Consider the following 13,492-nt stretch of genomic DNA (forward strand, 5'->3'; position numbering starts at 1 on the left):
ATGTTATGAGTTTTTTATGTGGTGGCTTCTACATTTATTTAGCTAGTTACTGGGTCTTTTGGTTTTGTGGGGATAGTAATTATATTTTGTTCCTAAGTCCTGCTGAGTCTATGAATTGATTTATATTTTTATATGCTGATTGTTTATTTTTATTACAGTCCATAAGTAACTCTGGGTATGTGTGTGGTAATCCAATCTCTTTTTGGTTTTTGATAAATATTTTCCGAGCGAGTTGATATTTTGGGCATATATTGAATACGTGGTGTAGATCTTCGGTGGTGTGGCAGTTAAAGCAGTTAATGTTTGCTGGTTTGGGTCCTATAAACCTTCCAAAACTGCTTGCTAGTTTAGGTTTTCCAGTTATTATCCTGTTTATGGTTTTCTGTTCTAAATAGGTACCCTTAGGTAGCTGTATGTTCCTATCTACGTTTTTTTGGGTTTCATGGTGATTTTTCCCTTTTGTGGAGGAGTTCCAAAAATCTTGCCATGTTTGGTCTATATATGTTTGTGCGTAGCTTATTGCTTCTGTAGAGCTATAGTTAAGCTTGATAGACTTTTGATCTCCTAGTTTGCTTTTTGCAACTTTGTCTGCTGTTTCGTTGTCAGAGATTCCAATGTACGACGGTATCCACATGAGCTCGACTAATTGATGTGCTGTGGTGATATCGTCGATTAATTGGCATGCTCTGTCGAGGAATTGTTCCCTAGAGTGTGTATTGCGATTTTGGATCGATTTGATAACGCTTAGGGAATCGCTTATAATGACTGCTTTAGGTATTTGGTTGTCTTTGATCCATTGTAGTGATTCAAGTATAGCCCAGAATTCAGTGGTGTAAATGGAGCAATAGTCAGGTAATCTGGATCCCGTTTGTATATTGAATTCAGGGATGACTATTGCTGCTGCTGTTCTTGGTGGGTTGTTTGTTTTTGATCCATCGGTATATATTTTAACATAGTCCGGGTATTTTTGGTTGATTTCGTTTACCAGTACAGGTTTTAGTAAGTTTTCTTGTCCTTCTTTATTGCCTAATTTGGTAGCTTCAATGTTAATCCTTGGTGGTTTTTGTAACCATGGTGATTTGTTCTGGTCTGTATTGTTTGTTACCTGTTTTTTTAGTAGAGGTATCTTTTCTCTTAGTTCAAGGATTACTTTGCCACTTGGTGTGATAGGTATGATTTTGGGTTTGAAGACAACTTTACACTTATTTATAGCTATTTTGGTGGGATGGTTGTCTGGGTGGGTATCTAATCGAATGGAGTATCGGAGGAGCAGTTCTTGCCTACGTAATTTTAAGGGTAGTTCTCCTGTTAGTGTTTGTAGTTCTTCTAATGATGTTGAGGGGAGTGTTCCTGTGCATAATAGCAAGGCTTTTCTCTAAATAGTGTCAAGTTCTTGTAGTACAGGCTGCTTAGCCGAGTTATATGCTTGGCAACCGTAATCCAGTTTTGATCTAATTAGGCTTTTATATATCGTGAGGAGGGTTTCCTGGTTGGATCCCAGTCAGTCCCTGTGATGTTCCTGAGTAAATTGAGATCTTTGTTACAATTCTGGGTGAGTTGTTCAATGTGCTGTTTCCATGTGAGGTGGTTGTCAAAGAACATTCCTAGGAATTTTACTACTGTTACGTATTTGACTGACGTACCGGCATTCTCAGTTTGATCATATGATGACGTATGTTCCATCAGTATAACAGTACGGCTAATTGAATTTAGCATAAAATTGTGTACTCTATTTCTGAGCGAAAGTGAATCATTCGAATGTTATGTTCGATTTCATTTTGTTTATATAATTGATTAAATTGTTATAGTCAAGATAAGGGGACTCGTGTTGTTCTATTCTATATCTCTGCTCAGATCTTTGTTATTCCCTCCCTTAATTTCATATTTTATTTTAGTGTTTACTCGATCCCCATAATGACACCGTGGTCGATCATCTCTTTGATAACAATAACCAAAAACCATAAGGGGTGGGGGAAATCACACATCACCACCACATCCTGGACAAAATTTGTTGCTTCAATACAGGGCTTATAATTTCAGGTTTCATACTTATTCTGTGTTTTTTTTTTTTTTTTTGTTTCTTTTGGTGTTTTTTAAGGGATAATTTTTTGTTCTTTAAATTTAACGATTTGTTGGTGATGGTTTTTGTTTTTCAAAATTAATTTTGAGGAGTTGACTGCTATATTCTTCTGTTAATAGTTGTTGCAGTTAGATTGTGGAACCATATTGTTACGAAATGTACATGAATACAAATCTACTAGTTTTTTTTATAAGAAATAAAGTTTTTATTTTTGCAGTAGGAAGTAACATGTTCTTTTTTGTATAAATTTTCCACTACTAGTGTAGAATAAAGAATATTTGTTTTAACATTTTGTTTAAAGGAAACATTTCTTGTTTAATAATGGTTATCAGAGATAATGGAAATTTTCAAATCTAGAAATCTCGTGTTGTAATTTTTTAATGTGTAAACTTCATGGTGCATGAACATGTTGTTGGGGTAGTGTTACGAATTGTACATGAATACCAAATATATTAGTTTCATGTCCAGATGGGTAGTTCGAGATTATGTTAAGTAAGATGTTTTGCCAAAGAATGTTCTATATCATTTATATTATGCATGTTCTAATTTTCCCGCACCAAAATCTTGTTTGGAGGCCAATGTTTACTGTTTATATGTGTGACAAATATTTTAGTGTTTGATCATAATTTTGTAATTAAGAGTGTACTGATATAATTAGCATTCAATATTTGTTTTGAATCTCAATATTTTAAGGATATTTAATATTTACTGAGTCTTAAATACTTGTTAGCAATTTGTACTATTTTGGCGGAGTGTTACACTGTGTAGTACAACCGAAGGTTATAAATATGGGTGTCGTGCACACCGGTCAGTTTCACTTAAACCGGCGTCGGGTTCGTATGCATATGCAATAAATAATGTATAATCGGCTTCTAAAAGTGATAGAGAATGTTATCACTATCTTACTAGAAATTAACTGGAAATTATCATATTAGAAAATATACATTCATTTCTGCTATATAAAAATTAATAGTAAATTTCTGTACTAAGGAAAATCAAAGCCAAAGATAAAGCGTTGGGTACTCTTAAGTAGGGATATAGGGCCTCCATAATGCTATTTCAGTACATTTGTATGACTTTGTATTTTTATCGTAAAAGAAATGGTCACCCGTTTCGCCTGTTAATTCTATTTATTTGAATCCGTTTGTATTGGGATTTTAATGTTATCCCTATGAACATATTAAAATTATTATAGTAAGTTCAATTTGATCAATATTATTATTTAATACAAATTGTTGAGACTGTTGGTTATAATTATATGTACATTATGTTATATTTATTTATTGACAAGGAAGAGAATATGTGAAGTCTATTATATTGATTTGTTTATTGACATTTTAAGACTAAAATAAATCCTCTACTTTTCTCATTCAGATTGTATGTTGTTTATATACTAAGATAAATAATTTCCTCACATATAAGTAGCTAGTATAAGAAGCCATTATTTCTACAGGGATTTCGTCTGTTATCAGACGACTTTCTACATACTACCAGTACATTATAATATTGCAAGCAATTCAAGGTCCCAATTAAATTAAACCGGGGTGAGCACGTTGAAATATATTTCGTTAAATTGCTAAAACTTCTAATAAATTAATGTAATTCCTGATTCGCTTAGAGGTTTCATAAAATCACTGAAAATCTTGGGAATTTCATGAAATGTTTTAAAACAGAATGGATCAAAAGTCAATAACTTACTAGGGGGCTTTTATTTTTAAACAGTCGAATGACAGAAGAATACTGATATTTTTTTTCAAGGATTTATTGAGATATGGCCAACAATAAAATAATTTAAATGCCAAATGTCAATCAGACTTTTAGATAAAAAGACAACTACAATCTGCGGTAAAAATGATGGTATTACGTAATCATCGCTTGGTTTCGTTTGGCTTTGTACTTCATACAACACCTTGAAGGTTAAGCGTAGCTGAGGGAAATAATGTGCCTTCCTGGAGAGCATACCAAGGCGGCCAATCAACACTAATTTGCCGATCAACGCTAATTTGCCGATCAACACTAATTTGATACTGGGAATCTAACCTTCTGGCCTTTTGTGTTCAACGCTGAAACACCACGGGATCACACGTCAACTGAAACTTTTTTGAAATTCAATTCGTCGCCAAGATGAAAGTAACTTCATGTTTTATACAAATTTCAGTCATCATTAAGTCTGCATTTGTCTACAGTATTTCATGTGGGATTTATGAAAATATGTTTTGGCATGGCTCTCTCTGCTCTGGCGATTGGTCAATTCAGTAAGGTCTTTTTTCTCCATATTACCAGATATTTTGCTTAAAAGTCGAATCCAGTTACCAAATCTGCCGTTGCATGATGTGATGGAAGATTAGAGTATGCATCATTTATTTTACTGATTATTTCTAACAATTTACATAGATCCAGATCTTTTGGCGCATTATGCGACGAAAGATCTTGGTCTGTTCATTTTCAAGTTGAAATCATCTTATACGCGAGTATATACGGTAAGTTAAATTTGTAATTTTAGCTGTACAAAAGTATTGTATTTATTATAGGATTAAATGATCAAAGTTGGGTATTTATCGAATTTACACATCGATAAATACCCAACCATGATCATTTAATCCTTATAATTCCAATTTCTTCCTTTCTTCGTCAAATCAACTTATTCTATCAATAATGCTTCCCAATTTAAGTAGCGCGTACCTTCCTTTCATTCGCCGCTTCACATCGCCCCATAATACATAAACTGTATAGAATCGTACGAACATATTGACTACTGTCACAGTTACGTTTATTCAGAAACTTCATACTTTACATCTTAGACAATGGCTACCGATGGTTTCAACACACATAATCCTATATTGTTGTTCTGTTTCATTTTCAGCGTTTGTAGCATCCATTACATTACAGTCAAATCCATTTTCATCTGCTTCAATCGCTGCTATTATTTCTTTTAACTCTTGTCATCTAATTGTTAAAAAAAAAAAATCCGCAGAAAATTGCAGTGAAAAATCATCGTAATCGGCCATTTTGCGAGACTATGTAGCAGACGAACGCCAAATTGTAAACAATGCATTTCAATCAAAGAATATTTGAATAAGGATAAAATGAGTATAATTTTTATTTATTTGCTGAATAAAATTTTTTAAAGATGAAACAACACGTTTCATCTCATTCAGTAAATGGCGAGTTCTAGGCAAGATACATTTACCGCTTCTAATTAGAATGCCACCAAATCAATACTAATTTGGAATGTTATCAATGCAAGAATAACTTAAATTACACAACAATTTGTAAATTGCGATAAAGTACAAGAATTTCAAAAATTTACCAAAGTACAAGGCACATAAAAAAATGGAATGAGTCACTCCTGATCTAAAAATAAATGACCATTCATAATAATCACTATCGTCATCATTGTCCGTGGGATCAAATGCAAAGGGAATGGATACATTGAAGACACAACGACGCGATGTGTAAAAAGACTAAGTATTCGATCTGACGTCACTGTGTTTCCATGACGTAAGAAACAATACTGAACTGCCCTGATCCAAAATGGCCGTGCCGTCACATCCAAGCAAATATTTCAAGCCTATTCTTCTTGTGATACTTGAATAAGGAATTTTAAACTGGTATGGGTTCTTATTCAAGTATCTGCAGCAAAATAACTGCTGAGGAAGAAAAAGCTCATGACTTTGAGAACAAAGCAGATCTGTTTGTCGATAAACTAGAAGCATCACCTCGGAATTTCAAAGGAAACTATGACGAAAAAGATTTGCGAATGTTCCACAGTGCCATTATTAACAACAATGTTAATCAATTCAAACGAATTTTGCGGAAAATAGATAATGTCGACGACTTCTTCAACTGGTGCACGAGTCAATCGAACGGATCCAAGCACAAGATAAACTGGAAACTCCGCATGCCGCCGCTGCATCTTGCTTGCATGTACAGAAGACCAGAAATGGTGGATTTACTACTTCAGTACGGAGCCAATCCTTATCAAAGGGATAAATTTGGACGTTACCCGTTCACATTTCTTCTCCTTTGTTGGCCGAGATTGCAGTTTGGTCTGGAAGAGTTGGATAACTTTGGGCATGAAGGAACTTCACTTGGTGATACTGCTGAGCTTTATTTCAGGAACCACGTGCAAAAGCAACATGAACGTACCAGAGCTTGCATGGGTCACTTCCTCGATTACAAAATTGACCCTTCCATGGTCATTAATGATAGTCACCAAACCATGTTACATGTGTGTGCAAAGTACAACATCGTTGCTGCTCTTCAGTTTTTGGTCAACTGCGGAGGCGATGTGGAAAAAACAAATTCGGAGGGACAAACACCGCTGATACTAGCTTGCAAACTGTCTAAACCGGACTGCATTTATTATCTCCTTCAAATCCAAGCCAAGCTCGACACTAGGGACAACTATGGAAGAATTGGCCTCCACTACGCGGCTTTGTCTAACAGGTTGGATGTCAATGTTCTAATAGCACTGATTAGAAGCGGATCATATGTAAATACAAGGGACAACGAGGGGCTTACACCATTACATTTTGCAGTGATGTTTGGGCAAACACTGAAAGTGGCCGTACTCCTTGATGAAGGGGCTGACCCTGATGCTAAGAATCGTAAGGGCCGCAGTCCCCTTTACATTCTTTTCAACAAAAATAGCACCACCGGAATCCTCAGTGCAGTGCACCTTTTGGCTGAATCCGTTTACCCGTCCGTATACGATAAAGAGAGAGATATTCCTTGCGGTTTACGGGCAAATGGCATATACAACTCTCTTGCTGATACTTTGATCGATTTGTCTTGCAATGCACCATCCTTGTCATCCCTGTGTCTCCAGCAAATCCGGCGGTTTCTGGAAATTAATAAGCCGTACTCAGAACAAATTGTAAACCTGAACTGCCCTCTGATGATAAAATCTCTTATCTTGAACTACAAGTGGAACGCAAGGTCTGAATGGTTGTGTCGTCTGAAAAAGGTTTTGTATCGTCACAATCCTTAAATAAAATATACTGGTGTTTCAAAAAGTTTCAAGTTCTGTTTAACCATTAATAACACGTTTCTCTCCATGGGCGTACAAACTGGCTATCATAGGACCAGGGACCAGCACATTTTTCTGTCAAACAAGTGGCTGTTGGCAAGAGCTTTGTACCGGACAATTGAAATTTGTCCAAAAATTAAAAGTTGCAATTTTTTTCACAAAATTTAAGCAACGTCTTTTCTGCAACCGTCCTCTTCCGGATCAGGATTTCAAAACAATTAGGCGTGTTATTAATATTGTGCAGTCAGGATCTGGGTATATAATAAGCACTTAAATTTGACTTTTCCGAAAATCGACGAAAGACAGACGTTGGATGGAAAGAATGATTGGAACGCAATAAAGAACACCAAATCGGTAAAATGTTGCAGTGTTTTGCTCGAAAAACGTAATACTAAAAAAATCTCCATGTATAATCCCTCTATTCAAATTTGACACAGATTCAAGTTTACTCTGCTGTCTGAACAAATATTATCTAATGAATGTTGGAGTTTTCTAAAGAGTCAAATGTCCTGAGAAACGTGAGCTGTTGCCTAATCAGGATATTGTGCTTTTTTAATGAAACATTTTAAGTTTATGTAGAGGCCGACCTTGTTTCTTCTATAGCCAGAGGGAAATTAAAAATCAAATTGATTTTATATCATATAATCACAATCAAAGGTGATACATCTGGTTAGATTAGAACCTGCCGAGCCTAAATTACGGTAGATCATCGGGTACCTATTATTTAAAAATACAAACCGGTAGTTATCCACATAAATTACATATGTTGCTCTTGACAACATTTTCTTTTAAAACAAAATGATTGTTTAGTTTTTATTTGTGTTTCTTTTAACATTTCAAATATATTATTTGCTATATAAAAAAAACATAGGAAATGGGAGCTAAATAAATTTTCCAAATACACGCCGAGGCAGCTGACTCGGGCTGGCTTGGGTGGACATCAAACCCGCGACCCTTGAATTATGAATACCCTTGAAGTATGAATCATACTCTCTACTGGAAAATGTAGCGAATATGAAATAATAAAACGCGACAAGTAGAAAAGTGTTCAGGACAAGCAACTTTTCAAATGTCCCATTTTGGAAATAAAAATGCATAGAAAACAAATGAGAACAAATTCTCACTCTTTCTGTCAGAGGATCAATTTTCAATCGTGATTTGATTCTATCTAGAACAGTTGAAATCGTGTCAAATTCACAGGCAGTAAAGCCTATGTTGAAGTCGATACGCTTACAGAAAAAGTAAGACGGCGACATCAGCATCACTTTTGACAAGTGTTTTCTCATCTTTGTGCATTTCTGCATCGTAAAAGCCAGGGTATATACGAATGACTTTGTCCATTCTCCTGTCCTTAAATTGCAACTCTTATATCATGTACCAGTTGAGACCACACTGCACGTGTGCATCGTTAGAAGTCTACCACCCTCTTTCTCTCTCTTTCCGAACATACAATTTATTTTAACAAAGAGCCATAGATAAAGTAGAACAGCTTCAGAAAGAGTTTGTGTGCGCGTGTATGTGTATATGTGCATGTGTGTGTGTTAATTTTTTTAAAGCTTCGGTATACGTATTTACACCATGCACTGGTTACTATTTTTAAAGCAGATTTGTACTAACATGAAGAAATTTGCTTTCAAAAAGGTAAATGGGCATGACGAAAAATAGCATTTTTCAGCTCCCACATTGTACGGAGGTCCAATAAGGAAAGAAATACATATAAAATATGTCTCTGATCAAATGAAAAACATTTCTGTCCTAAAGAAAAAAAAACACACACACATGAACACACACAATGGAAATTACATTGTGCTACGATCATGAACATATGTTACGAAATGATCATCTTAAAACATAAGATTGGTTCTCACAATTCTCAAATGCGGCCCAAGACTGCGAGTAAATAAGCCGAAGTCCAACCCGTCGTAGCTTTGAGCTATTTCTACACTTCTTTGCATGTTTTATTTCATTAGTACTCCATTGCTCCTGTTACACTGTATGGCCTTGGTAATGTTTCTGTCATGGCACACGTTTGTTTAGGCAGCATTATACACAGTAACGCTAAACTGACATTAGTTTCCATAAGAGAACCAGTATTTTTATCCGTGAGCGGTGCTGAGATGTTTCTAAGGAGCATCCAGCCATCTTTTCCGATTATGGTTATGTGTGAAACTTGGAATGAGGCAGCGCTCGGTACACAATCAACGTCAGTAGTATATAGGATAACAATTTAGGCTCAACGGGAATCCAGTGTTAAACAGGGTTCGCGTATCCTAGACCCAAACGTAAATTTAACATTAGACCGCCACGTTGAAACATACAGGGACAATATATGATGTCAAAAAAGGTAAAGGTATCGGTGTAACATGATGGGTCTGTCTTGAAATGTAACAGATTATGTCTGTCTTGCCTTTATATTCTCAAAAATATAGTGTTTGTTACAGAGAGTAAATTTACAAAACAAGTCCAATTTTAGGCTATCAAGATTAGGTTTATTTCACTTTAGATGACAAATTTGACAGTCTTACTATCAGCCAGTTATACTTTTGCATTTAAACTAATTTAATGTCCAGTCAAATTTACATTCATCAATTTATGGAGACGTGTTATTTTTCTTCATTGTGGAAAGAAAGTAAAGATTTTGACTTGTGCCAAAGAATAGCTCACTTAAATTTCTAAGCGGCTATACAATCTGGTAAAAAAATACATTTTCATGCATAGACATATCTCTGTCATAAAATACTAAAATACTGATAAGTCTTCAATTTGATATCCCTATGACCTCATAAGCACGTTATAACGTCATGTCGTCACGTGATTAAAGTGTGCGGAACACTGACAAATGCAATTTTAGAGTTAAATTTAACACTGATCACATGCATCGCCCACCGCGATATTATGTCTAGTGGTAATGATGGATAATCATGACATTATGTGAAATAACTAAGCTGAGTTGTAATGAACTCCACAACAATAGTTTGATGCATTAGCAACTTCCTTCGTCAACCCTTGTTTAGTAATAACAGAGGTGTTCCGAATGTCAGCAGCTATCGGCAATATCGGAACGTCGCTCAGCCATTTCCGTCAGATCATGAAATAACCTCTTAAGTGGTAGTATGAATTTGATGTATTTGGTACTTCGCCTCTGGCGGAGTGAACCATATATGCAACGATAGCAAAGGCTGAGACTATCCTGATTGGAACGTTTTCTCCTTCGGTTGCCACATTGCTCCACGCTTATGAAAGTAGTTCAGAATATAGTTCTCAATAGTGACGGTGTCTTTCTTGACCGTAAAGGTCGAGGATGTTCGGATTGTTATCAGCATATATTCGACGTATGGTCTGTAGGATTGACAGAGAAACTGCGAATGCCTGACCCGTAAGGGGCAGTAACTTCCAAAGATATATCAATCTATCTATATATATATATATATATATATATATATATATATTAAAAATAACATGGCCTTTGAAGTGTTGGTATAAGGCAACTTGATATACCAATAGTATTTGTATATCAAATTGTGATTTGCCCATGGCGTATGAATACGCATAATGAACATGTTTTTATAGCTATTATACTCTCTAAACATGGATATGAATTTCTTGGAATATTACATTTAAAAAGGAAAAATAACAAGAAAATGATTTTCTTGTAAATTATTTTTTATATAGAAACTAACATTTTTATACACAAAAAAAAAAAACAACCATACTCAATCCAGGAAATAAATATTATTGAGTTCAACCCGGTGTCGTCTGCTGTCATCTCTGTCAATACTGCTGTTTCCATTGTCTCACTCTGGCAAAAATCAAACACTGCAACTCTGTGGAAAAAGAAAACAATGACATCAGATAAAGAGCAAGATGATGAAGCAACATTTAATCTACTAAACTGTGAGTTAATTGGAGAGTTTGATAGAGACATGGCTGAGACATTTGTAAATGAAAATGATCGTTGTGTTAGGGAAGACAGATTTGTACACCATGAGCCTGATGATATACTGAAATTTATAGAAAGTAAGCAGAATGCAAACACTTTTAAAAAAAGACACTTTTTGATGTAAGGCTAGTGACAGAATTCTTGCAGTAAAAAAGGAATTCAGAAATTTACACAAGATACACCCATCTGAATTGGATCAGCACCTGGCTGGTTTTATACTCAGTGTTAGGAGAAAAGATGGATCTGAGTTTGAACCGAACAGCTTAAGAAGCATCATCAGCTCCATTGATCGCCACTTTAATATCTAGAAATATGCAAGTACAATCATGAGAGGAACAGACGCAAATTTTGCATTAACAAGGGAAGCTCTTCTGGCTACGCAATAAGATTTAAAATCTAAAACAAAAGGAAATAAACCCAATTGGAGTCAACCGATCACAGACGAAGAAATAAATGCCTTGCATAGTAAAAAACTAATGGGGATGGAAACACCTGAAGCCACTGTTAACACATTGTGGTTTAACAACTCTGTGCATTTTGGTTTGAGGGGAGTGACTGAACATTACAATCTGAAATGGGGGTATGTTTCCCTAAAGAAAGATGTGAATGGCCTCGAGTATCTTGAACTCAATGAAAGGCAGACAAAAACAAGAACAGGAGACAATGTCAAGGACATTAGGGATATTAATCCTAAGATGTATAAAAACAAAAACAACAAAGAGAGAGATCCACTTGCTATCTACAAACGGTATGCTGAGCTAAGACCAGCAGACTTTTGTCAACGTGAAGATCCTTTCTATATTGCTCCCAACACTATGCCAGTCTCAGCGACAAACCCAAAATGGTTTAGGAAATAAGTCGTTGGAATTAACAAACTTGGATGCATCATGAAAAAAATGAAAGAAAAGGCAAATATTACAGAAAGAAAGAAATTAACAAACAAAAGTAGCCGAAAGTACTTAATTCAGAAGTTAAGAGACAAAAACATTCCCCCAACTGATATCATGCAAATTTCAGGCCACAAAAACATACAGTCTATAAACATCTACTCAAACGTTAGTGAAAAACAACAACAGACATACTCCATTTACCTGAGCAACACCGGCCACCCAAGTAATGATGCTGTCAACCCCCACCCCCACAACAAAGAAATTTCCAACTGCACAGCAACAGACTGTAGTATATCAAGTTCCCAAACGTGTAATATTCACCAGAATCAGTTTATCAGCAACCCATTCTACGGATCAAACATCACCATACAAAATATGTTTGTTATGAACCCAACGGAAAACATGAACGAGATCCCTAACTGGGTCAACTTCTTCCAACAGCGCCCACACAGCGGAAACGCAGAAGAATTATTGAAAGTGACACTGGCAGTCAGTAGGAATAGCGAAATATTGACATAAACGATATCAATGAAATGTGGTCATGGTTAAATTGTTTAATTACCTATTGTTCTTCATTGTTTTCATGTTTTTGGCTCGAATCGGACTGTTGCTATAGATGCAAATGGCCGCCGTGTTACTTACTCTTCATGACAACGAACGCTGCAAGTTCAATGTTTGTATGCATATCATAAAAAATATTTTGACTGTTAACTATCAGCCTTGTGTTTTCATTTCATTTAATATTACTAATGGAAACATACAGGAATTAATATGAATGAACTGTACAGGAAATTATGAATCACTACAGAATTTCTTTTTTGAGCGTACATATATGCAAGGGGTTGTGAAGACTTCACTCCCCTAAAGTGCAGTTTGTGGCCGTCAGTTTTATCTCCCATATAAAATGAAAACTTTGATGTGGTATAAATAAAATATATGTATAGTATGTACGCTGTATTAATCATATACCACTCGTTGTATACATTTTTAATTAAAAGGAAACTCGGGCAAGCCTCGTTTCCTTTTAATGAAAAATTTATACAGCTCGTGGTATATCACTGATACAGCGTACATACTATATATATATATATATATATATATATATATATATATATATATATATATACGCTTAAGATTTGGCGTGTGAACGATTTGGTTTTGAAATTTGTTACAAATTTGCAAGCCATACTACTGACCTTCATCTTGGTTTACTCACTATGAGGCGTGAAAATATGTTTGTCGAAACCTTGTTACAAATGTGCCAGCCCAAGCACGGACTGTCATCTGACTGTATTTCATAAAAGGAATGAAACTATGTTTGTCTTGCAAGATCTATTTTCAGTTTTTACCAGTTCACTGGTAAGAACGTTTGTTAACAAAACTATTCAGTGTTAAATGGCTGTCCTTTTTATTTGCTTGATAAATATATAAGTAAAGACTGCGTTCCAGTGTTAATGCTTTTAAGAGGCAGAGTTGATTCTTCATTAGTCAGTGTCTTGGAAAACAAGTTTTTCTTAGTCTGTTTGTAAAAATGCAAATTGACTCCGTTG

General features: G+C 35.3%; 1 protein-coding gene across 1 annotated transcript; it reads left to right on the plus strand.

The window, feature by feature from the left end:
* Nucleotides 1-5,693: 5,693 nt before the first annotated feature.
* On the plus strand, nucleotides 5,694-7,073 carry LOC149778300 (ankyrin repeat domain-containing protein 61-like). Its single transcript, XM_089938318.1, has one exon. The coding sequence runs from the start codon at nucleotides 5,694-5,696 to the stop codon at nucleotides 7,071-7,073; it is 1,380 nt and encodes a 459-aa protein (XP_089794444.1).
* The last annotated feature ends 6,419 nt before the right edge of the window (nucleotides 7,074-13,492 follow it).

The sequence above is a fragment of the Sinohyriopsis cumingii genome, chromosome 17 (assembly GCF_028554795.1).
Source record: "Sinohyriopsis cumingii isolate HCF-2022 chromosome 17, ASM2855479v2, whole genome shotgun sequence".
Classification (NCBI taxonomy): Eukaryota; Metazoa; Mollusca; class Bivalvia; order Unionida; family Unionidae; genus Sinohyriopsis; species Sinohyriopsis cumingii.

Coding starts and splice junctions, on each gene's coding strand:
- LOC149778300 (XM_089938318.1), top strand. CDS start 5,694: ATGGGTTCTTATTCAAGTATCTGCAGCAAAATAACTGCTGAGGAAGAA.